This window comes from Canis lupus, chromosome 6 (genome assembly GCF_003254725.2).
Source record: "Canis lupus dingo isolate Sandy chromosome 6, ASM325472v2, whole genome shotgun sequence".
NCBI classification, from domain to species: domain Eukaryota; kingdom Metazoa; phylum Chordata; class Mammalia; order Carnivora; family Canidae; genus Canis; species Canis lupus.
The window spans coordinates 10,466,276-10,492,230 of NC_064248.1; the positions used below are offsets into that span (position 1 = coordinate 10,466,276).

Below are 25,955 nucleotides of genomic sequence, written 5' to 3' on the forward strand. Positions count from 1 at the left end.
CGGCGCAACCTGCAGGAGCGCGGCTCTGGGGAGGGGAGGATCGGGGTGGGGGCGGGGGCGGGGGCAAGAGGTGTACCGGGGGAGAGGGGGAGGGGAGGGGGTGCGAGAGGGGGCGCAGACAGGAGGAGCGCGGCTCCGGGGAGGGGAGGGGAGGGGAAGAGGTGTACCGGGGGAGAGGGGAAGGGAGGGGGTGCGAGAGGAGGCGCAGACGGGAAGAGCGCGGCTCCGGGGAGGGGAGGGGGGCTGGGGGGGAAGAGGGGTACGGGGGGAGAGGGGAGGGGAGGGGGCGCGGGAGGCGGCGCAGCCTGCAGGAGCGCGGACTCCGGAGGCGGGGGTTCTAGGGGAAAGGAGGGGTGCGGCGAGGGGAGCGGCGCGGAGGGCGGGACGCGGGGAGGGGGCGCGGCGCGGCTGACGTGGGCCGGGGTCGGCGGCGGCGGCGCGCAGCCACAGCGTCTCGAGGCGAGGACGAGCGAGCGCCGCGCCCGCACCTCCCCGCATTGCCCGCGCCGCGCGCCGGGAGGAGCGGGCCGCCGCCGCCGCCGACTCAGCCGCGTCCCCTCGGCGCTCCCGCCGCTCCGGGCGCAGCCATGGCCCCGGCCCTCTGGCCGCGCCTCGGCCACGTCCTCTGGCTCGCCTGCCTCCTGCCCTTGGCCCCGGCTGGGGTGGCCGCAGGTAAGGCGCTGCGCCGGCCGCCCTCCCTCCTCGGGCGGTGTCCCCGGGCTGTCCAGCCGTGCGCCCTGCTCTGTACTCCTCCCTCCTCCCGGGGCCTCTGCAGCGCGCGGCGGAGGGCACGGCGGCCAGCCGGCTCCTCGAAGCCCTCTCTTCTGTCCCTTCATCCTTCTCCCCACACGTCGGCCCGGCCCTCGAGGGGCCTCCTCGGCTCCTGCTGCCACCTGCAGATCGGCCCTGCCCTGGGAACCGCGCGCGGTGGCCGGTGCGCCCGTGCGGGTGGCTGGGGGGGGGCGGGGAGGACGCTGCGGGGAGACCGGGAATGTGCGCGGTCGGTCCGCACGCCCAGCCCTCCCCTCCTCCCCTCCTCCCCTCCTCCCCTCCTCCCCTCCTCCCCTCCTCCCCTCCTCCCCTCCTCCCCTCCTCCCCTCCTCCCCTCCTCCCCTCCTCCCCTCCCCCGAGGGAGCACGGACAGGTTGTCCGCGGAGCAGCGTCTTTGCCTTGAAATGGCATCTTGTCTGGAGAGGTTCCCCCCTGCTTGTGTTGGCTTCGGGGAGGTGGCGATTTTAAAGCCCAAGAGGCCAGTCTGCCATTTCGTCTTTGGATTGGTTTCCAAAATGGACCCCGAGCTGACAGGTTCTGCTGGGTGCTCCCTCCGCCCCCTCCCCACCGGTCCGTGCCTCCAGGCCCCCTCCTTCCCCCCAGCTGGAAAGGCCAGCGCCAACCTTCCTGCCTCATTTTGGTAACAACAAAAGAACCCGGATTGGAGAGTTGTTGGGGGACAGGTGACAGCTCTGGGGATGAGCGTGTGTTTAATAGCCAACATTCTTCATTACGCCCCCCCTCCCCCAAGAATGGTAGAGGGAGGAAGAGATCTAATGCAAAATTGTGAAAGAGAATCCAAAAGGTAAAATAAAAACCTGTGTCTTACGGATGAATTAAGAGAACCTTGTGGGAATTATGCTTGGTCGGGATTACCTGCTTCCCTCCTATAAATTTCGTGTAGAGATGGGGGTCTCTTGTCCATTGGGTTTACATGTGTCTGGAAATGATCACCGTGGCCTAAACAAAACAAAACAAAAACAAAACGTTAATTCTTTGGAAGTCCTGTATGGTTCCCAGCCTGGCCTATTCATGATATGACCAAAATAAGCTGGTAATGAGGTTGGGGAGCATACCTTCTCCTTCACACATGTGAAAAAAGAGACTTGGACGCCCTTTCGGTCCTTCCTGGGGCCTGGGTCAGCCTGTATGGGATGCTTCCCACGCAAGAAGTGGAGATCCGAGTCCAGAGTCCAAGTACTGGACCATTCGTTAATTCCAGGTTATGCTGTTCAGAGGTAACTTAGGAAGCATTCGTGGCTATCCACATGTGCAGTGTGAAAGAGCCAATGCAGCCATTTTCTAGAATGTTCAGGGTCCCACATGCAGTGTTATCAGGGAAGACGTTCTCCAAAGTGGAAGCCCACAGGGCCTGTTAGTGAGTGAGTGTTACTTCTGTGGGTCAGGCTTCGTGGTAATTGCCACTTGGTGTTTTGCTTTGGCTCTTTCAGCTCTGGGTCACTCAGCGCACCTGTGGAGACCCCTAACCCCCTCCTTTAGCCGATCTGTACTCCAAGGCCATGTCACCTGGGGTCTGAAACCTAGAAAGATAGGTTTAGATTCGTAGGGCAACAGGACCTGGGCTTGGTTCCTTTAGCCATACGTGGCAAAGCCTTCACAGTCCATTTCAGTTTGGATGCCCTGGACACTTCTGAGAGCCCTGAGGAAGAGAGAAGCAGCATTACCCCGGGGGCTGTGAAACATCTGCTTAAAAAAAAAAAAAAGAAAAAAAAAAAAAAAGCTTGGGAAAAAGTGCCCACCGAGGATCCTTGTGTCTGGACAGGTGTGGGGGCTCCCAGGAGCTGGGTCAGTGTCTGCAGCAACATAGCTGTAGCCACAGCCCCCCCCCCCACCTCCTCCCTCCTCCCAGCCAGTCCATTCCCCTGGCAACGGGTCTGCATCTGCGTAGCGCTGACATGCGCTTGTCTCCAGTCTCGCTGCAGATGCTGGATGGCCATTAGCATGCAGCCGAATGTCCCTGCCACCTGCCAGCCTCGCTCTGGCCCACACTCCTCGCCTGGGGGGTGGGCGGGAGCAAGAGGGAGAAGGGATGAGATGGCCTCTCTTTCAGTGAAGCCTGGCCAAATGCTTGCTGCCTCATAGCCAAAGGGAGGGAGAAGACAACTCAACCCGGAGGTGGGGGTTTGGGGGGGGAGTACAGATTTCCTTGGTGACTCCAGGTAGTTACATGGGGGACCTCAGAAGACTCATGTCCCTCAGTGTAAAATACACACTGTGTTTTCTTGAAGCAATTTCTGCCATAGTATCTAGAATTCTCTCTTTAGGATTAAGACACTGCAGGTCCATTTTTCAGTGCCAGTCCAAGTGACTTTACAATCCAAAATATGCCTCTAGAGAAGGGGATTCAGAACAGGAAATATGTGATGTGGACAGAGGGAACCTGGAGCAGGAGTCAAGAGTAGGCAGGGGACACTGCCACAGGCTAATGGGATGCAGTTGAGGCACACACATGCTCCCGTCACAGATTTGCTGAGTCCGACAGATCTCTAGTGAGCTCCCTGAGGGCAAGAGGCATGTCCTGCACTTCTGGGTTCCCCCAGTGCTTGTAGAGTGGAGCACAAGGAAGGGGGTCAGTCAGTACCACCTAGGTAAATGGTCTCCTGGGGCAGTGCCACATGGGCTGGTCCCTCTCATCTCTCTTGGGCAGCAGCAGTGTTGAACCTTTGTGCCTAGCACTCTGTTGGGTGCATGGGGAGATGACAATGATCCCTGCCTTCAAGGAACTTGCAGGGAGAAAAAGAAACCTTCATGTCAACTTGGGGTTGGGACCACTGTGTGCCCAGGTTGTTTGGAGAGCATTGAGGGGACGAGGGGTTCGGGGAAGGTTTCCTGGAAGAGATTATATCCATTGACGTGTGGGTGGAGAATGGCAGTAGAGACAGTATGTGCAAAGGTCCTGAGGTTAGGAAGGACAGAACATGTCACAGGAACTGCAAGAGTTAAAATGGCCAGCCCCAGCATAGATGTGCCAAGATGTGAATTCGGACTCTACATGGAGGCTGGCCCGTGAAAACATTAGCTGTAGAGGAAGCTCCTTGGTGGTAGGGGCAGGAGATGGATGGTGCTGAGAGAGAGGACTGGAGGCCGAAGGCCAGGGCCAAGGATGAAGCAGTGATCCAGATGGCTGAATGCTGGCTTTTAGCAATGCTAGTAGTGATGGAGAGGAAGCAAACGTACCCAGATGGGAGGAGTAGTGGCAAAGGACTAGGGACTTACACCTGGGACAGCTTCTCTCTACGGCCCCAACAGAATGCGATGGCTGAAAATGGTAGGTGTGGGGAGGGGAGAACCCTAGAGTGGCACCGTCCAGCAGAACATTGCGTGATGGAGGAAATATTCTGTATCTGCCCTGAAGAGGAGCTACTGACCACATCTGGCTGTGAAGCACTTGAAATGTGGCTAGCGCAATTGAGGCACTGACTTTTTAGTATTGGTTCAAATTCAATTTAAGTAATTAACTTTGATTAATTTAAACTTGGTGACGTGTGGTTAGCAGCTCCTCTTTTGCTCAGTGCAGATCTGGAGCCAGAAAGTAGGTCTATGTTACTTGGTTCCGCCAGCATTTAGGAGGCACTTGAAACCTGGGGAGCAGGTGCATGAGGCCAGGAAGGTGGATGGGAGTGGGGGAAATGAGCGGAGAGGTGCTTGCAGCCCCTTTGCCTGTCTTACCTCTTCTGCCTTACCTCTTCTGGTGAGGTGTCTGCTGGCTAGACACTCTCTAACCTGGAGCCTTTCAGAAATCTCATCTGAAGAGGAAATTTACAAATTATAACAAAATAGTCACCAAGACGTGCAGTAGTACTATTGACAAGAGTGAAGAGTTCTGGAAATGAAGATATATACCTGCTTGGGGCACCTGGCTAGCTAAGTCGGCAGAGCATGGGACTCAGTCTCAAGAACCTGAGCTCCATATTGGGGATAGAGTTTACTTGAAAAAAAATTAGGGTCACCCGCTGGCTCAGTCAGTGGAGGATGCAACTCTTGATCTCAGGGTTGTGAGTTCCAGCCCACGTTGTGTGTAGAGATTGCTTACAAACAAAATCTTTTAAAAAAGAAGAAAAAAAAGATCTACCTGCTTGAGGAATCATCAAACCAAGAGTGAAATTCACATTAGTGTGACCACAGATATGCCTTTGACATGTTGTCATGTGAAAATAAAATAATTTAAAATTGTGTGCAGAGTGTGATTATATCTCAATTAAAAACTACATGTGAAGAAGAGCTATGAGGACTGTAGTATGGTTGCAGATGTTTTCGGGAGATGGGATAATGGGATATTTCTAATATTCTTTATACATACATATTACTTTCATAATGGAAAGAAACCTTTTTTAAAAAATCTTACTTTGTTTATACACAAAATATTATGCACATGGTAGCAGTTGAAGAATAATGATTTAAGAAAATGCCCACATATGGAATTGAAAACAACAATTAGAATATAGAATTCCAAAGTGTGAGCACAATTTTTCTTTTAAATAGGAAATGCCCACACATGGTAATACCGGTTGTTACTGATTATTTGTATTTTTAAGACAAATTTTTAAGTTTTAACTTTCTATTTCCTCTATTTTCAGGTTATATTTAGTGTCACCTTCCATGCGGTAATCAGGAAGGGAGTGTTATTTAAAGGGCCTCTGACCTGGCCTCCATCCCAAACGCTCAAGGCCCTGTTCTCTGCTAGGATCTTCTAAGACTGATTCTCAGTTAACCTGTAAGAGCTACATGCCCCATATTTCAGTTCAAATTCCCTGAGGAGTCAACCAGCTGGAGGTATATAATTCCAGCCTTGGCCTCTGCGGGAATCCCAGAGGTCATTTAAGAACAGTGCAGTCTGGTGGGACCTTGATGATAATGAAGATATTCTGTATCTTTGCTGCTGAGCGCTTGCAATGCAGCTACATGGGACACCTGGGTGGCTTAGTTGAAGCCTCTGCCTTCAGCGCAGGTTATAATCCTGGGTTCTTGGGATCAAGCCCCACATTGGGCTCCCTGCTCTATAGGGAGCCTGCTTCCTCCTCTCCTGCCCCTCCTCCCTGCTCTCTCTCTCTCTCTCTCTCTCTCTCTCGCTCTCTCTCTCTCTCGCTCTCTTTCACACATAAATAAAATCATAAAAAAAAAAAAAGAAATGCAGCTACTGTGGCTAAGAAAGTGAGTTTTAAATTTTGTTTCATTGTAATTGAAACACACAGCCATGTGTGGCCAGTGGCTGCTGTGTTGGGCAGTGTAGATCTAGAACCTCCTCCGTTACAGATACAGAAGAGGGCTTGGCCTGAATCAGAGTGGACCTTTGTCCCAAGGCTTGTTCTATCACTGTCTATCACTTTAGGCCTCTAAAAGACCCCAGACTCAGCTTTGGGTTTCAGATCAGAATTTGTTTGCCATGTCAAGCCTAGTCTAAAAGAGTGGGTAATAGAGGGCATTTTTTGGCAGCAACCAAGCTGATCCCTCCTGTGACATATGTTGGGAGTCATTTGCATAGCTAAAAAATAAGTCTGGCCAGATCAGACTTGTGCTCTGGAAATGCTCTGCTTGGCTGGCATAAAAAATTCTCTGGAGTCTGTTTGACCTGAGTTTGAATTCCGCTTACAATGTTTCATTTTGTTGTTTTTTAAAAGGTTTTATTTATTCATGAGAGACACTGAGTGAGGTAGAGACCTAGGCAGAGAGAGAAGCAAACTCCCTGTCCTAAGGCAGACACTCAACCACCGAGACACCCAGGTACCTCGAATCCCAGCCTACAATGAACTAGCCATAGGAACCTTGGGCAAGTCATTTGAGCTTCCTGGGCCTCAGTTTCTCCACTTGTAAAATAGAATAATAGAATCCAGCCCAGGGACGCCTGAGTGGCTTAGCAGTTGAGCGTCTGCCTTCAGCTCAGGGCGTAATCCCAGGATCTGGGACCTAGTCTCACATTGGGCTCTTTGCAGGGAGCCTGTTTCTCCCTCTTCCTGTGTCTCTGCCTCCCTCTGTTCCTCAGGAATGAATAAATAAAATCTTAAAAAAAAAAAAAAAAGAAGAAGCAGCAGCCAGCCCAGAGGGTGACAGTAAGTCCCTTGCCATGCCTCTCCTGAAATAGTTTGTCTCTGGGCTTCTAGGGCTGTATGAACTCCACCTCACCACCGATGGCCCTGCCACCACGGGGGCAGAGGTGACCATCACAGCCAGCCTAGTGGCCAACGACAACGGCAGCCTGGTCCTGCCCACCAACTCCCGCCTCTACCGCTTCCACTGGATCCATACCCCGCTGCTGCTCATGGGGAAGACTGATGAGCCTTTCAGCTCCGCTATCCGAGCTGTGGGGAACATGCCTGGGGACTTCCCCATCTCTGTCTGGGTCACCGCTGCCGACTGCTGGACGTGCCAGCCTGTGGCGAGGAGCCTCCTTGTCCTCCCTATCACAGGTAAGGACCCTTTCTGTTTGCTAATTTGCCTTCAGACTCTTGCTGCAGAGAAAAACATCCACCCTGGTTAGTAATCCTCTAAACACCAATTAGGCTCCTAGTCCCTTCTCTGTTATATGTTAATGAAGGATCAGAAAATGCTTAATACCCACTGCTGACAGCATTGTACTGGAAGGGACACAGAAAGTACATGTTGCTACTGGGGGTCTAAGTTAACATAACCCTATCGAGAGCAGCTGACCGATACGTATCAACGGTTATGCACTGTTTCAATCTCTTGTCTGTTCATTCTCTTCCCTCCAGCCTCCCACCCTACTACTTCTCTCTCCTTCCAGGAAGTCCCTGCTCTCTTATTTTTTTTTTTTAAGATTTTATTTATTTATTCATGAGAGACAGAGAGAGAGAGAGGCAGAGAGAGAAGCAGGCCCCATGCAGGGAGCCCGATGTGGGACTTGATCCTGGGACTCCAGGATCGCACCCTGAGCCCAAGGCAGACTCTCAACCGCTGAGCCACCCAGGCGTCCCTCCCTGCTCTCTTAGAGTTTACAATATGTTAAAGAATTTGTCTTCAGGAAGTAAATTTCCATTTGGGTAATGTTTTATGTACAAATATGTTCACTGCAGTGATGTTTATAGCAACAGAAGAAAATAGGAGATAAGCTAAGTACGCAATCATAAAGGGACTGGTTAAGTATATGGGTGTAATTTGTATAACGAATAACAATTACCTTTACAAAGTTTGTAATGTCCTGGGGGAATACTCATGCTTAGAAAATTTTAAAGACCGGGCAGCCTGGGTGGCTCAGCAGTTTAGTGCCGCCTTCAGCCTGGGGCATGATCCTGGAGACCCAGGATGGAGTCCCACATCAGGCTCCCTGCGTGGAGCCTGCTTCTCCCTCTGCCTGTGTCTCTGCCTCTCTCTCTCTCTCTCTCTCTGTGTTTCTCATGAATAAATAAAATCTTTAAAAAAAAAAAAGAAAAATTTAAAAACCAAAACACAAACTTCAGTAACCAATCTACTCAACTGTATTTAATTTATGTATGTGTATGTGGTGTCCATATCTGTTAAACACACACAAATGCTTTGCAATTCTCCAAAACATCAACAATAGTTAATGTTTGACTGACAGGAGGTTTCTTTTCTTTTCATCCTACTTTTCAGCAGTTTCCAAATGAGTTTTATTGAGCACACCTTACATTCTGCTTTTGGGGTGAAAAAAATCAACTCCTAATTTTTTTTTTTTTTTTTTTTTTTTTTTTTAGAGATGCAGACACAGAACAGTGGTCCTTACCCAGCCTAGCACATTGGGTGTAAAGTTGTGATCGGTAGAACTGCTAATTTTTCTAGATTCATCTAATAATTTGAAATCTCTCCTGATAATTTCTTTCAAAGCCTGTGCATTTCCTCCTGGTCCTGGGCATCTTCTGTGCTAGAAAGTTTGGGATCCTGGTAAAAGCGGTGCAGGAGCAAGGCTATACATGTGATGTGTGTGCTCACATGTGTGCTGTGAGTCTTCACCAGTGTTCCATGCAGGAGGGGCAATGATGTATGTGTTTAGTGACCTGCTGGGTCCCCTCCTGCTGCCACTCACTCTGCTAGAAGGTTAGTGTGGGGAGAGGCTGTCCTGCCAGCCAGCATGTGAGGTCACTCCCTGGCCTTACCTTCCCACCCTCTCACCAAGACTCACTCACCTTGGTCTCTTTCCCAGAGCTCCTCGTGGGGAACCTTGTTGTCACCCAGAACACCTCCCTGCCCTGGCCCAGTTCTTACCTCACCAAGACTGTCCTTAAAGTTTCCTTCCTCCTCCATGACCCAAGCAACTTCTTCAAGACTGCCTCATTTCTCTACAACTGGGACTTCGGAGATGGGTATGTCCTTCCCCGCTGATGCCCCAGAGCTTTGGCCTGTGGTTGGTGGCCTCACTGTCCCATGCACAGTTGCTCTGTACTTTCTTACCTTCACCTGCTCACTCTCTCTGCCTCTAGACATTCCTTCAACACCTACTCTGTGTCAAGCTTGGGGTACGTGGGGACCAGTAGTGAGCCAGTCACAGGACCTGCCTTTGAGGTGCCTACAACCTAGTACAGGAGGTCATTGGTGCCCCAACATCCCTCTAAGACAGGTCAAAATAGGACATTTTTTCCATTTGATTCTAGAAAGACCTACCTGGCTAATATATCAGCACATGCGATTATACTCATGTCATAGAATTCAGGTGTTCTGGCTTCATTTCTCCTGACTTCCCTTCTCCAAACAAGCCAGGCTGGAGGAGGCAGGTCAGGAAATGGGGGACAGGCACTGAGTCCAGGCAGCCCACAGATGTCCCAAGCTCCCATGAGGGTGGTGCTCTGTGAAGACCCCTCATTTCCATTTGGGTCAAGTCCCTGGCTGATGGTCCTTCCTACTCTATCCCATATTTTTCCACCTTTCATTCATTGGCATTCCTTAAGACATTTCTCAGGCAGAGAAACTGAGACCAGTTTTCCAAGTTCATCAAAGGCTTAGTGTACCACTCCTCAGCCCCATGGAACTTACAGACTCAGCATGCTTTCTTATGTACAGTAACCATTTAGAATAACAAAGTGGGGATTCCTCCTAATTACAACAAAAATAGTACATAAAATAAACCTAAGAGCACACTTACCTGACAATGGGCAAGATCTTGTGTGAAGAAAACTAGAGCTACTAAGAGATATCAAAGATTTGAGTAGACGGGTAATATACGCCATGTCCAGGATTGTGAATCTTAAGATTGTAAAGATGTCTACTTCTCTCCAGTTATTTTTAAGCTTGATACAAGTCCAATAAATGTTCCATAAAGTATAATTTTGGGGATGTGACAAAGATTCTACAGTTCATTTAAATTTGGTGTTTAAGTATGCATATACATACACATATATACATGAATGCATATATACATGTATAAAAATGTATGTCATTATAAATATATATGTAGTTTATAACATAAGGAACATCTGGAAAATCTGTCTCAAACCAGGGGACAGGCTCTATACTAGTTAGGGGCATTTCTTTTCACATTAAATACTTTATTTACTATTTTTGCTATAATGGAACATTTTTGACTAGACATGAAATAAAACAAGAAAAAGAAATATAAATTCTATAAAGGAGAAACAAAAATCATCACACACAGATGACCTGGAAAACGCAAAAGCCTCAAATGAAAAATCTTAAAACTAAAAAGAGATTTTACTGATATGGCTGGTTACAAAACAAAGATTCATAGCCTTTCCATATATAATTGCAATAGAAAAAAATCTTTTATAATAGTTGTAAAACATTAAATCTGGAAGAGCATAAACGTAGCTTAAAGTGGTAGGATTTATGTGAATAAAGCTGCAGATTGTACCTAGAACCTTAAAAAGACTTAAAAAATGAAGAGAGAATTTCTCAATATTGCCGGAAGGAAAAATAATCAGAAAAGTAGAATGGTGATGAGTGGAGATGGGGAGAAAGATAGAAATGGATACATAAATGTATTATGAAAACTGCAAATAGGGGTGTCTGGCTGTCTCAGTCAGTAGAGTATGCAGCTCTTGATCTCAGGGTTATGAATTCGACCCCCATGTTGGGTGTAGAGAATACTTAAAAGTAAAATCTTTTAAAAAAAATGCCACAAATAATTTGCAGCTACAAAAGGCTACTCCTCAGAACAGAACAGAAAAGGCAGACACAAACCTAAGTCTATGTACACATCTAGTATATGTTAACAGCGGTATTTCTAGCCAGTGAGTAAAGATAGATTATTTAATAAATGGCACTAGGGCAGTTGGTTAACTAGAAGAAAAACAATCTGATCCTTAAAAGCAATTCCAGAGAGATTGAAAAAAACACAGTGAAACAGGACTACATTGAAATATTGATGGTCCTCTGCAATTGGATAATTTGGCAGTGGGGAAAGCATTTCTAAGAATAGAGAAACAGAGGCAGAAACTATAAAGGAAAAAAATGCTAGATTTGGCTCACTAGGTTTAAAATCTGAGTATGAAAGAAGTAAAGCAAACCAAAAGACAAAAGCTAAACTGGGTTTAGAAAATATTTGGAAGATATTTAATAGATAAAGGTTTGTTAAACTTCATATGTAAAGAGCATTGAGAAATCAACAAATATTTTCTTTATTTTATTAGATTTCCTTTTGAAGTAATTCAGGTAATTGCAGGAAAAAGCATAATATTTTATATGTCATATCATAAACTGTGATGGAGATACGATTCTGTTTTACAGATGAGAAAAATAAGACTTAAGAGTTATATAGATAGGAAATCTAGAAAAGTCAAGAAGGTCTTAATTCCAAAGTTTGTACTTTTTCCCTCCCAGGATTGTCCTTGTCTCTAATGCAGGGCCCTTGTAGATTCCTGGTGGAAGGGGGAAGAGCATTTCCTGGCAGGTGATAGGCGCTTGTTGCTGGAAGTTCTCCCAGCTGTCATTTATAAGCACAAAGATGACCAGCAGCCAGATGACCACACAAGCATGGCTGACCTTGCATCCTGGCTGGCTCTGGGGGCTGCTGTTGTGAGGATGCCCAGTTTGCTCACAAAGCATTGGTAGCCGAGCTTGTCATTCTGTGGACACCTCCGACTCTAAGAGGTCATGTGAGTCCCTTCTTGTCACCTTACAGCACCCAGATGGTGACTGAAGATGCTATGGTCTATTACAACTATTCCATCATTGGAACTTTCACTGTGAAGCTCAAGGTGGTGGCAGAGTGGGAACAGGCAACGCAGAATGCTGGGAAGGGCATTGTGCAGAAGACAGGCGACTTCTCTGCCTCACTGAAGCTGCAGGGTGCGTCTCTGGGGGTTGGTACTGGTTGAGCATTTGGCCACCTTGAGGAGCCCTGGGCAGCACTCTTTCCAGGGTTGGATCCCATGAAGATCAGAGTGGCTCCAGCTGGGCATGGGACTGAGCTTGGGTGCACATCCTCTCTTCACGTTCCCCTGGGGCAGCCCTCTGAGCAGCTGGTCATTATCCCCCCTCTAAGAGGTCACTGAAGGCCCAATGGAAGTCACATGGCCACCAAGAGGTGGAGTTGGATTTGAACCCAGGCCTCCTAGCTCCCAGAGCCTGAGCCTGTGGCCAGACACTGTGCTGTGAGTTGGCGGTCCACATTGCTCTTTGGTCTCGGGCCACACTGGCTGGGGCTGGGCGGCCTCAGGCTTCTGCAGAGGGGAAACACCCAAACCTGCCTCTCCCAGACTTTGGCTTATTCGGAGCCCATCTTTAGTCCTGGTTACCAGAGACACCCCCCCTCCGCCCCTACCAGCATCCTCACTCTGAGTGGGCTCCAGCACCTGCTGCTGTCAGGGACCCAGGCATGCCCTGGGCAGATCTGCAACTCGCCCCTGGGAGAGAGCCTGGAAGAGGACAGTGTGGTGGTCACACAACCCTGAGCCCTGAGAACTTTGAGACAGTTGTCCTCAGTCATCAGGTCTAACGGGCCCTCTCTGCCTTCCAGAAACCCTACGAGGCATCCAGGTCTTGGGGCCCACCCTAATTCAGACCTTCCAAAAGCTGACAGTGACCTTGAACTTCCTGGGGAGGTGAGTGAACCCCGATCGGACAGTGGGTGATTTGTTGCCCTGCCCACACTTTCCCATGGATGATCCTGAGCCTGCTCCATCCCCTGAGGGGCCCCAAGTTTGGGGGCTGGTGGAAGCTGGTGCCTACCTTGCCCTGCAGCCATGGGAGAGTTGTGGGCGTAGCTCCATTACCGTGGTCCAGCGGGGAAAGAATGGGCCCCTTGGAGCTGTCTGCAGTGTAGGCATTGAGGCAAAGGCAGGGGAGGAACTAGTCGTGTGAAAAGCCCTCAGCATGTGGCTTGGGCCTGCCTCCAGCCCTGAGAAAGCAAACTGGTCTGGTTCTTGGCAAGAGTGTTAGGCTGAGTGTGTAGTAAGCTACTGGGAAGCAGGGCATGTTCTCTGCACAAGGGTGGACGGAGCTGCAGAGGTTGGCAGTCAGGGCTCAGCCCTCCAAGGTCTGTTGTGGGGAGGACCAGTCCCACCCTTCAACACAGGGACAGGACGCGGAAGCAGGGCTAGATGGGGACGCAGCAAAGCGGCCAAGAAAAGAGGAGGATGAGCCATGGGGCTGGAAGAAGCTTCTAAAGCTTTCTGGGAGCTTTGGGGGCAGGCGCTGAATACTTGAAAAGTGGGGTGGGAAGCTACTCAGGCTGCAGACCTGATGGTGAGGTGGCAGGAGGGTGTGTTTTACTCAGGCCTGGGGTTGCCTGCTCAGCATTCTTTGTAAGCTGTTTCCCAGCCTCTGAGCCCGTGCTGTGGCAGGTGGATAACCCCGACTGCCCTCACCCCTCCCAACCTGTCAAAAATCTGCTTATCCTTTCAGATCCTATTCAAATGGTGCCTCCTCCAGAAAGGCCTCCCTGACTTGCTCATTAAGAATGTGCTCACCTGTCCCCTTTGCTTCCACGGCACACTCCGTGTGTCACTGGAGCGCTCATTCTGCCCCATCCAGCAGCCCGTGCCTGTCCCTGTTTGCCTCACTAGCCTGGCATCTTCTGTGGTGGGTGGGGGGGTATCTCTTATTTATCATCGTGTTCCCCGGTCCGGGAGGTGTGAAGCAGAGGCCAGGACAGCTAGGTGTTCTGTGCTGGAAAGAACACTAAAGTTCACGGCTGTCCGGCCTTTCTCAGACTTGGTCTGTGCCCACACCCCTCGCTGAGCCATTTCTGAAAACCCACTCCCATTTCCCCACAGCCCCCCTCTGACTGTGTGCTGGCGGCTCAAGCCCGAGTGCCTCCCGCTGGAGGAAGGGGAATGCCACCCGGTGTCCGTGACCACCACAGCCTACAACCTGACCCATACCTTCAGGGATCCGGGGGACTACTGCTTTAGCATCCGGGCTGAGAATGTCATCAGTAAGACGCATCAGTACCACAGGATCCAGGTGTGGCCCTCCAGTAAGTGACATCTTGCCTTCTGCTCCAGTGCCACACAGGCAGCAAAAAAAACAGTCAACCCTGGCGCCATCACCTGCAGCCAACCCACCACTGAGGGAATCATCACTAAACCTACTGGCCCAACCAACGTTGTTGACTAAGTGCCCATTAGCTCCCCCAGATGACCAGTGCCATCACCAGGCAGCCCTAGGACCCCTGGTTTCTGCCAACACCACCCTTGACACCAACACCACCCGCAATACCAGTGGCCAACCTGACCAACCGGCTCTGCCACCATTACCTGCACACAGTGCTGGAAGGACCATCCAGAGCCAGCAGACAGCTGTCAGTACCACTGCCCACACCACCGTCAGCACCCCTCCCACCGGCCCCAACACCCACTGAATGGACCAGGGCCATCGATCCCATGGTGCTCAGCATCAAGACAGCTCAACTCTTACTTGCTGCCACCATCATTGTCCCCGGTTTCCTTCCCACATATTACCAATGCTACACTGTCCCCGTCGTGAGCACTCCTCCTCTAAATAAGACGTCACGATCACAGTACTCCCTTCTCCGCCATCACCCAGATCTCGGCGCTGTTGTGGCCACTAAACTAGCCCCCAGGGAGTGGGAGCTGCTCAGAAAGTGTGAAGTGAGGGTCCTATTATCTGCCACTTCCTTTGGAATGCCAAGTCACAGTCAGCCCCAGCCACTGGCTTACAGTCAGAGGATTAGCTGATGATAGTGTGAAATTCTACCCTTCTTTTCCAGGGGGTACTCTTGTGACCCCAGAAAAGCACTACCTTACATAGAGGAGAAAGTGGGATACCAGAACCCTGAGGGGTGGCCTCTCAGGTGTCCAGCCAGGACCCAGCTTTTAGGGTACACAGAGAAACCTTGCCAGCTGCTCTTGGCCCCAGGGTCAGACCTGCGAGGACACCAGATGCTGCTGCTGTCCCTTCCCATGTCCCCAGTCTCTGTCTGAGCCACTGGGCAGATGCCGTGCTCCACTCTAGGCCCTGGCTGGCCTTGAGGGCATCACTGAGGGCCTGGGGCCCTGCCTCCCTCAGCCCCTCCTGAGCCCTGGATGCCCAGGATCCCCCTGAATCCTACAGAGGGGACAGCATTCCAGATATTTCCATGTTGCCTTTCCCTGGAAAGCAGAGCCTCCTGGCATATTGCAACGTCTACACCCGGGGCAGAGTTGGGGAAGTGTGAGGGGGACCCACAGTGCAGATCACCTGCCATGCATCTGGCACACTCCCACCCCTCACCTCGTGGCATCCCTGAAGCAGCCTCGTGGGGCAGCATTAGCATCAGGGAGCTTGCTCAGCCAGGGTTCGAACCCAGGGCCTCCTAACTGCAGACCCTAGGTCCCCCCTGCTCCATCACACAGCCTCCTGGCAGCAGGGGCAGGCCGTGAGCCTAGAGCTGGTGGAGGGCAGGCAGCTACAATAGGTCACAGGGTCGCAGGGTATCCTTACAACATGTTTCCCCATCTCCAATACAAGTCACCCAAGAGAGTAAGGAGGCAGCTATGATTTCTTTGATGGCCTGGACTCAGAAGCCATCACTTCTATCTTGTGCTATTTGTTAGGGCAAGTCATTAAGTCCAGCCCACACTCGGGGTGCACCTCTTGTCAAGTAATGTGGACAGTTCTTAAAACGCTAACACACCCAACTTGGTTTATGTAGAATCCGGGATTCACCCATTGGGCTTGCCTAGTTGGGATGCGTGTATGTAAGGAAAAAACAGCTCTTGTGGGGTTGACTGTTCTGTTCCCCACTGCAGTCAGAAAGCAAGCCTTCACCACCAGTTGTCCAGCCCTATGACTTTACCCTGTCTCTTCCCCAGGCATCCAGCCGGCTGTCTTTGCTTTTCCGTGTGCCACGCTTATCACCATGATGCTTGCCTTCATCATGTACATGACCCTACGGAATGCCGCTCATCAGAAGGACATGGTAGAGGTGGGTGCTCAGGAGTGTGGAGGCTGGACCACCGGGCCCTGACTGAAAGAGAGGCGCCTAGCGGGCGTCTGGATGTCAGAGCAGGGTCCTAGGGCTGGGGGTGGTGTACCCAAGACACATTCATAGGTGGGCCAAATTGAGTTGACTTCTTTCCGTCTGACTCGTGGCTGTGCTCACCCCTTGCCTTGCAGTCGTGCCCTTGAGCTGGAAAGGGGGAGGGCGACCCAAAGAGGGAGGACCAGAGAGCAATGCATAGCGAAACACTGTGTGCCTGTGCCACCAGGTAGCTGAGCTCGTAAGGCCACCTAAAGGGGGTCTGGCAGGCGGGTGATTGACCCATGGGGTTTTGTTCACCATAGGTGGCTGATTTTGACTTTTCCCCCATGTCTGACAAGAACCCGGAGCCGCCTGCTGGGGTCCGGTGCTGCTGCCAGATGTGCTGCGGGCCCTTCTTGCTGGAGACTCCATCTGAGTACCTGGAGGTTGTCCGGGAGAACCACGGGCTGCTGCCACCCCTCTACAAATCCGTCAAAACTTACACTGTGTGAGCACCCCCCAGTCCCATGTTAGCGTTAACTGACCACGAACTGGGCACTTCAGACAGGGTGGTGCATGCCACCAAGCAGGAGGGGTACACATGGGCGGGGCTGTCCACCCTGCTGACCACACATCTGTACTTCCAGCTGCCGCCACCACCCCCCCTTCAGCCCTACATCCCTGCCATCCATCCATCTGTACAGTTCAGCCTCTGCCGTAAGACTTCCTCCATCAGCCCTACTCCACCCCTTGCCTTTGAAGAACCCTAAGCAGGAACCTGACACTCAACGGGGTGCCTCCTCTCTCCCAGGTGTGCCTGGCTGCCCCTCACGCATCCTTCCCACATGGGCACCTCTGCCATCCATCTAGGGTCCAAGCTTCCCTCCACAGCGTGGCCCTGCCAAGGTCAGAGAACTGGGAGGAAGGTTACCAATGGTGAAGGCTACATCACAAAAGCTCAAACATACAGAGACAAGCATATGCATACACACACAGAGATGCACACATACGTGTCACACAGGTGTCTCAGATGATGTCTTCTGTATCAGTTATGTTGGTTGCTGTGTCCTGAATTAGAACTAAAATGACACCAGACTTTCTCCACTTGGCCTCTGCAGCTCCTGGGCCTGACCCTTCCCTTTGAGTGCTGTCCATGTGGCTCCTAGGGCCTGTTCTAAACAACACACTGTTTCCTGCCTGCTTGTGGGGGGTGGGGGTGGGGCGGTTTGGGGTGGACAGGGCTGATGCTTCATGAGCACAGAGTGCTTTATAAATAGCGTCTGCTTTTACTGAGACTATGTTCACTTCCATTGAGGAAAAGGCCTCGCAGCAAAGGAGGAGCAAGCCAGTGGGGACTTGGGTTCACTGTGGGGTTTGGTGTTCTTGCCCCCAGGGGTGACCTTGAGAAGGAGGAGGCAGGACTGGAGGGAGCCTGCTGGGGCGGGGGCGGAGAGCTTGCACAGAGGGCAGGTACAGGTGCAGAGAGAGACCACAGTGAGGCCCCCCATAGCCCCGCAGGAGTGCAGGGAGCAACTGGGGCCAGTTTGGGGGGGAGGGGGCAGGGCTATGGGGGCGTGAAGCTCTGTTGCCGTAATCTTCGCTCTCAGACTTTGTGCAGACAACAGCATTCTCGCTGTCATGCAGCTCATTCTCATGAAATAACTGCCATTGTTGCTGAATAAAGCTTGTGTGCTCTCAACATAGCCAAGCAGATGCCAGGGGCAGGAGTCTCTTTCTTGTGCGTGGTGGGGGTGAGGGGTTGGGCCTTGGAGTAGCAGGGCATCGCCAATGTGTTCTCTGGCAAGTGTGGATGGAGCTGCTGTCTGGGGCACCAGGTTCCAGGTGCAGTCTCCACTCAGGCTGCATCACAGACCAGACTTGGGAGGAGGAGGGTGTCTGGGACATGGGTCCAGGTGTCCTTCAGATGACTCCAAAGTGCAGCCAAGTCTGCGGCTCCAGGCAGATGCTAGATCAGAGCTGGAAGAAAGGCCACGCTCAGGGAACTTGGGAATGCAGATCCTGGGATCCCACCCACACTTGAGTCCATACCTGCTACGGGGGCAGCCACCTGTGTCCCCACAGGAGTCCTGGTGCCATCAAGTGTGAGCACCTCCAGTCTCAGCAGGGCTCCTTGAACTTGGATGTGCCTGAGAATCACGAGAGGTCTTGCTAAGGCACATGATTTCACTCAGGAGTTTGGGAGTGGAGCCTGGGATTCTGAGTGTCTAACAAGATTCGAGATGCTGCTGATGCTCCTGCTCTGAGGACCACACTTGGGAGTTGTGCGCCTCTGAGTTGGCTTCCTACCTAAGCATCTTCTTTAAGAGATTTGGACTTTTCTCTAAATTGCCTTTGCTCTCACACCACCCTCACCACCTAAGCTGGCCAGCCGGTGTGCCCCAGGCCTCAAGCTGGATGTGGTTGGGAATGAACCCCAAACTCACCTTGGCTGTACCACCCTGGGAAGCCCCACTTTTAATGAACCAAGTCATTTGGAGAAATGTCTCAGACTTCAGCATCAGCATGTCGGCTGGATGCTGCCACACATGCCTTTCCTCTGACTCCCCACGCGGGGGCGTCAGCGTGTCAGGGTTCAGGTGAGAAGGGACCTGAGTGTTGCAAGAGACCCTAGTGCCTTGGATAACTGGTTAGAAGATCAAATGAGACCTTGGAGGAAGCTGACGGGGTGGGGGTTCTATTCTTGCCTTGAGTTATTTTACTGGGTTCCTAATCGATGAGGCCCATGTGTCATTTAGAACCACTCCCCACTGGAATAGTATATAGGTCCCCATCTCTGCACATGCCTTCAAGAGAACCCAGGATTAAAATATCTAAACCTGGGACTCTTGGGTGGCTCAGTGGTTGAACACCTGCCTTTGGCTCAGGTCGTGATCCCAGGGTCCTGGGATCAAGTCCCACATCAAGCTCCCTGCAGGGAGCCTGCTTCTCCCTCTGTGTCTCTGTCTCTGTCTCTCTCTCTCTGTCTCTCTCATGAATTAATAAACAAAATCTTTAAAAAAATCTAAACCCCACCCAGAGGGATTTAGAAGTGGCTGTTCATGCTACAAATGGAGATCTACCTCTGTAAAAACTGCGGTTATCGGGTATTTATTTTACAGAAGTTAAAACCATTGGAAGAAAAAAAAAAGCCACAAATCGTCAACCAAATAAAAGAGGAAGAAAGAACCACTGGAACAGAAACGCAGAAAAAAACACAGCAGTAGAGGGAGGATTCACTTTGCCAACCAAAGATGCACACAACTGCAGTACAGCTCAGCAGGAAAACATTTCACCTGAAAATTAGGGGGTACGCAGGCTGTTGAGGCAGTATGCTGGGTCGAGCACTTTGCAGGCTGCCTCCCCACCCAGAGCGAGGCAGGTCTTCCAAGGTACTCCAGGCAGGATTGCTGTGCTGTCTCTGTGCGCTTCTTTCTGGGGGGAGGGGTACCAAGTAGCTAGCAGAGCTGCAGCCCAGGTGGGAGCATTTGTGGGGAGCTAACTGCATACTCACCAGCTCCTAGTGTCTTTGTAAGCGGTGTCATAATTCTTTTTTTTTTTTTAAGATTTTATTTATTTATTCATGAGAGACAGAGAGAGAGAGACAGACAGAGACACAGGCAGAGGGAGAAGCAGGCTCCATGTAGGAGCCTGATGTGGGACTCGATCCCAGGTCTCCAGGACCACGCCCTGGGCTGAAGGTGGCACTAAACCGCTGAGCCACCAGGGCTGCCCACGGTGTCATAATTCGGTACTAGCTCTCCCCACACACACAGCCCCCTGACCCCAGACAGCAAGAGGGGCTGGAGCAGGTGTTCTCACCAGTTGGCTGTTCTAGGAGGGACCCGAATATTGACCATGAGAGGCTGCGGGTTCCTATGACTCCAGGGAGTCAAGAGTAGAATCAATCTCTTCTTTAGATTGGATTAGGACAGACTGGATTAAGACTCGCCCGTGGCCTCATTTTAACCCAATTACCTCTTTAAAGTCTTCATTTCCATATGCGGTCACATAATGAGGTGGTGCTGGGGGTCAGGACTTCAACCTAGGAAATGTGAACAGACACAGTTCAACCCACAACATCTTGATTTCAGACTTCTAGTCTCCAGAACTGGGAGAAAATAGATTTCTGTTGTTTGAAGCCACCCGGTTTGTGGTATTTGCTTCCACAGCCACAGGAAATGAATGTGCTTCCCTGTGTCCTTGGGACAGCTGGTCTCACATGCGGCACCCACCCGTCTAACCAGCAGGTCCAGAGTCCACTTCTCCCTGCCCTGGTGGCGCCTTCCCCACTCCACTGTCCCCTCCTCACCCTGCCCCAAGTCTGTGCACCAGGTCCATGTCCTCTTCCACCCAAACCCCTCAATGTCTTGCAGCTCAGAGTCCTTCCAGTGGCCCCAAGGCTGCCATGACCTGGCCACTTTGACCTCACTGCTCTCAGTCCCTGCTGCTCATCCTTCTGGCTCTGCCTTCCTCAGGGCTTTGCTTCGGCTCTTCCCCCTGCCAGATGCTCTCCGCTACAAGCACACAGGGCTTCCCCCTCTGCCTCTCTGCTTAAGTGTCACTCTGGCAGTCCCTGTCTCCTTTGGCTTCCCAATAACAATGATCACCCCATAGCATACTATTAATTTTACTAATTTATGTATTTAATCTGTCTTCCCCCTTCAAATAAAAACTCCAAGAAGAGAAGGGCTTTGACTACCGTGTTCACTATTTATAGTTCCAGCACCTAGGACAATGCCTAGCACATAGTAGGTGCTCATTAAATATCCAGGAAGGGAGGGAAAAATGTCCTTTCTCCCATTTATGGCCTCACAATGTCTGGAATTTAGAAAAGAGAAGATCCTAAGGAAAAGAACAAAAATGGCTTGGAAAGCCCTGATTTGGGCAAGGGGGTTATGTCCAAGTGACAGGATGCAGAGATCTCCCTGTCTGTATCCTGGAGAGGGACCGCCTGTGGCAGGGGTGGGGAGGCCTTTCCTGCCTGGGGGACTGGAGCTGCCTCATCTGATGTCATGTCAGAAACTGGTTCTGCTGTATGTCTACCATCAGAGCAGGAAGCCACTGGGCTGGTTTCTGAGGATGATGCCTCATTCTGTGTTGAGGAGGGGGCTCAGAGGGCAGGAGCAGGGAGGCAGCCAGGCTGTGGGTGGTGAGGCAGGGACTGAAGATTCAAGCTTGGCTGGGACCTGCTTGGCATCTGGCCAAGAGGCTGGAGGAGCTGGGGCCACTTGGCAAGGTCGGGGCCAGGGGCTCTTAACCTGGGGTGGCCGATCCCCAAGGGATCCATGGAGAGAATTCACAAACTTGGGGTGGGGAGGGGGAGAAATTGCATCTTCAACGTTATAAACCTTGATCAATTGTGGGGATTCTATCCGCCATAAATCTAGGCAGTGCTGTTAGCAGTTCTTTGACTTCCATCGGTAGAAACCCCAAATGTGTTCACATCACATTCCGATTGTTGCAGGTTCTCTCAAAACATCATCTATGCTGATCATGTCTTCAAAATTACAGTTGCTGTTAGACCTGGTGCTGGATCTTATTTCACTAAGCACATATATTACAATCACTATTTTGATAACTGTATTTCACTATAATTGGTTTCCTTTGTGATCCTATCATTTTATATTACACTTTAAAAAACTATTCTAAGGGCTTGATTGAACTGGAGGGGGGCTCATAGTGCCAAGAAGGCTATCTGGCCCCTGTAGCTGTTCCTTAGAGAAGCTCAAAGGGCATGGGAGCAACAAGGAGGCATTCTGTTTTCCTTGGGGCAGAAGAAAAGATCCTTCTTCGGGCCCTAAAGGCTCCTGCCCTGGGCATCCGACCCAGGAGACCAGGTGTGGGTACCCCGACTAGCAGGCAGTACACCTGCAGCACCCAGCGCGACCAGCAGGTGGCAGTCCCACCCAGCCGTACTTCCTGTAGTTTCCTTCCAGTGGCAGGTCTCCCGTGCCACAGAGGGGACACGGGACACAGATGGTGCAGGTCCAGGCAGCTCTGGCACCCACAGACATGCACACACTTGTGCACATGCATGAACACACAGGCACACGCCACACGCATATGCATGTTCACACACAATTCAAGCAGCCTACCTAGGAACCGGTTTCCAGAGCATTCAGCCTCTTCTAAGACAAAAGGCATTCCTGGGACTCTGGAAGAGGAGACCCCCTTTGTTTTGCATCATCTTTTCTTCCCTAGTAGTCTTTCTGAGATGTCCACAGGTCAGCACGAGTCAACTCCAGCTACAAAAACCTAACTGCCGCTGGGGTGGGGAGAGGGACTGCAGAAACGGAGGTCTGAGTTGCAGTTTGGCTCCAAGACCATAGACAAGTGACAGTCTGAGCTTTAGTTTCTTTGTTTTGCACAATTGGTACAGTGAGTGAACTCTTTCAACCGAACAACAAAAAGACAATCAACCCAATAAAAAAAAATGAGCAAAGGATTTGAACATATATTTCTCCAAAGAAGATCTACAAATGGCCAATAAGCACATGAAAAAAATGCTCAACATCATTAGTCATCAGGGAAATGCAAATCAAACCACAGTAAGATAGGACCTCATGCCTACTAGGATGGCTACAAGAAACTAAACCAAACACAACAGAAACAAAATAGTAAGCATTCGCAAGGATGTGCTGGTGAGAATGGAAAACAGAAAATGGTTTGGCGATCCCTCAAAAAGCTAAACCCAAAATTAGTGTGGATGCAGTGATTCCACTCCTAGGTCCATACCTAAAAGAACGGGGAACGGAAGCTCAGATGACTCACTCACGGCATTTGTTCACAGCAGCACGATTTGCAACAGCCAAAAGGTGGAAACAGCCCAAGCGTCCACCAACAGAAGAATAAACAAATTGTGGTCTATACACACACTAGAATATTACTCAACCTTAAAAAGGAATGATGTACTACCCCCCGCTAGAACGTGAAGCAACCTTGAAAACATTAGACTCGTGGAAGGAGCCAGGTGCATAAGGCCACATATATGATTCCATCTACATGGACTGTGCAGAACAGACAGATCCATAGGCAGAGAGCCAGCTGGTGGTTGCCAGCGGGCTGGGAGGGAGGAGCAGCGAGTGATAACGGAGCTGCTAGTGGGTATTCTTCTGAGCAGATGAAAATATTTTGAAACGAGAGAGGCGGTAGTTGTACAATGTGCAGAAGCGGCTGCTGAACTATTTGTTTTAAGATGGTCAATCGTGTATCATGTGAACTTCATCAACTTTTTTTTTTCAATTAGAGAGAGAGAGAGAGAGAGAGAGAGAGAGAGAATGGATGCATTTTCCAGGCATTCGCTCAGAGACCATTCTGCTCACAGGAACTTCGCCCCCTCCCCTAGGTGATGAGGAGCAGGCTGCCCAGGCTCCCCTCGGGAGGAGACAGAGCTGGAGCGGGAGAAGGAATGGAAGGTGGGAGGCACAGGCTGGCTACTTGCACACAGGTCCTGGGGAGAACAGGGAGCATTTTAGGGACCCAGGGTGTGCTAATCACTGCGTTCCACGGCCGTCACAGCCAGCTCCCTCCACATCCATGTGTTCCGCCTCTGTGATAGCCCATGCCTCTTCTTTTCTGTAAACTGCACACACACGTGCCTATGTGCATGCCTGCGCACATGGGTGTGCATGCAAGGGTGTGAGTACAGGCATGAGAGTGAATGGCACACCTCAGAAGTGGGATAAAGCGCTAGCAGAGACCCTCACATGGTGGCTTCTGGTGGCTGCTGGCAGCCCTGTGCTCCTCATCTCAAACACACATGGTGGCAGCCTCAGGCCTCCTTCAGGTGCCCTTCTTCCCCCACGTCCCCGGGCTCCTTCCTCTCATACAGACACCTGCCATCGGATTTAGGGCCCACCTGGGATAATCTCATCACAAGCGCCTTAACTAGTTACACCTGCAAGACCTTATTTCCAAACAAGCTCACATTCTGAGGTTCCAAAAGGCCATGATTTCGGTGGCAGGGGGAGGGGGGGGGACACTATTCATCCTCCCTACAGAGGCCAAACCTGGAGTTATCCAGAACCTGATAACATGTGTGGGGGACCCCAGGGCCTCCGGAGTGAAAGATGAGCTCCCTGGACCCTAGGAGCAGGAGTGTGAAGAATCACATTTGCTTCGGGAGCAGGTGATGGGAAGCATGCTGGGCATATTACAGAGTCACGAGAGTCTCATGTTGAGTTAGGATTTTGGAAACTGTGGTCATCCAACCGCCCTTGCAGCAGAAGTCTTGCGGATGGCAGCGATGGGACCATGCTGTCCTTTTCATTCGCTTCCCCCAGAGCCCAGGTCGAGTCTGGGAACAGGCAGCAGGGGGTGCTGTAAGCTCTTCTGAGAGGGAGCCAGCCCCAGAGCCGGGAAGGGCCGGCCAGGCCTCCCTTTCAGAGGGTGGCTCCCACTCTGGCTGTCCTTTCTGCCCTCTCTCCACACCTCCTCTCCCAGCTCCCCAGGACTGTGTGACTGGGCGCCAGGGCCCCTCTAGCCTGGTCCCGGTAGAGACTGGAGGGGCGTGGCAGGTGCTGCATCTTCATTCGAACCTCTGGCCCCAAACAGAGGTTGGATCGGCTCCCTTCCGGGCTCCAAACCCTCAAAAGCCCCCCATCACCTTTAGCACCAAGTCCAAACTCTTAGTTTGGCATTCATGCCCCTCCTACTTGTTTTTCCCACCTTCTTAGTGCTGCCATTTCCCCCTTTCACCTGGATGCATGTGGTCTCCCCACAACCCCACCGTTGTCAGGGCTCACCCCTCATTCAGCATGCATTGTGGCAAGTGCTGGGAACGTGGCCGTGAACCAGCAAGGCCCGGCCCCTTCGGGCCTCCTATCCCCATGATGACCGACACTGAGCCAGGAACCAGAGAAACAGCCACTAAACAGGTCCAGGGCTATCGTGCCTGCTGTCCTCATGCCTCTTTTTCACGCCTGCCTGGGGACCATGCCCAAAATCCTTCTGGTGCCCAGTATGGAGCCTGACACAGAAGAGGCTGAGTTTCCTGACTCTAGCCCAGACCACAGTGACAAGAGTTCTGTGACCACCTGTGGCTCTTCTGGCAGAAAACCATGAGGTTCCCCTACCCCCACCCCTCCCAACCCTGCTCAGGTCCCCCAGGGAGATGCTCTAGGATTCTGAGCTCAAGGGGGCAGAGACTGCAGCATATAGTCCAGCAGGGGCCTTATTACAAGCATCACCACCAGCTATTCCCAGGGCAACATACCCACTGCTCCCGGATCTTAACAAGTAGGACAAAGATTATTGCCTGTGATCTCTTTATTTCTGTATTTCACCATGGATGCAATGAACATTCTAGCTATCTGCGGATTCAACCCACTAATGAGAACAGTGTTATCGCTCTTGACTATGTAGATTTTTACCTGAGCCCTGCGCTCCTAGGAAAACAGCAGGGCTTCAAGGAATCCCCCACCCTCCCTCTGTGTTCTGGAAAATGACTTGTTGCAAAGAACCAACCTTCTCCATGTGATTCAGAGGAGACTCACAGGTGCCCACCTCCATTGTTCACCTCTGACAAGGACAGACGCAGACCCTCAAATTCTCCCTCACAGGATCATAAATAATGACCTGAACTGCTTGTCTCCACTGGTCAATCAGAGCAAAGTGCTCTATTAGCCAGATTTTGGTTACTCGTCCCTCCTTTCTCCTGGCGCCTGAACTTTGGTCCTCAGCCTGAGCCAGCCCACTGAGGGCCCGTCCTGGAATAGCCCTGAGGTAGGACCAGACATTCTCTGATCTTCTATCCCGCTTCCCCACCCCACTTTCTGCCTCGGTTTGCTTTTTTCTGGAGCAGAGAAACTCTCTACCTCTCTCCAGACGCCTGCCG

The 25,955-nt window shown here is 51.3% G+C and overlaps 1 protein-coding gene across 2 annotated transcripts; it reads left to right on the top strand.

Moving 5' to 3' along the window:
• Positions 1-513: 513 nt before the first annotated feature.
• Positions 514-17,833, top strand: TMEM130 (transmembrane protein 130). 2 transcript variants are annotated; one of them, XM_025426200.3, is made up of 8 exons: positions 514-672; positions 6,891-7,196; positions 8,906-9,065; positions 11,837-12,003; positions 12,674-12,758; positions 13,932-14,134; positions 15,972-16,084; positions 16,444-17,833. In XM_025426200.3, exons 1-8 carry the CDS (start codon positions 588-590, stop codon positions 16,630-16,632), a joined length of 1,308 nt encoding a protein of 435 aa, XP_025281985.1. In that variant the 5' UTR covers positions 514-587; the 3' UTR covers positions 16,633-17,833. The 2 variants fall into 2 exon arrangements, with proteins under 2 accessions (XP_025281985.1, XP_025281987.1); XM_025426202.3 differs by having other exon boundaries at positions 16,480-17,833.
• Positions 17,834-25,955: the final 8,122 nt, after the last annotated feature.

What these genes read in the sequence shown, in the direction of transcription:
- TMEM130 (XM_025426200.3), top strand. Translation starts at nt 588, where the DNA reads ATGGCCCCGGCCCTCTGGCCGCGCCTCGGCCACGTCCTCTGGCTCGCC. An exon ending in AACTGGGACTTCGGAGATGG is followed by an intron (nt 9,066 to 11,836) that starts GTATGTCCTTCC and finishes GTCACCTTACAG; the next exon opens with CACCCAGATGGTGACTGAAG. An exon ending in GATCCAGGTGTGGCCCTCCA is followed by an intron (nt 14,135 to 15,971) that starts GTAAGTGACATC and finishes TCTCTTCCCCAG; the next exon opens with GCATCCAGCCGGCTGTCTTT.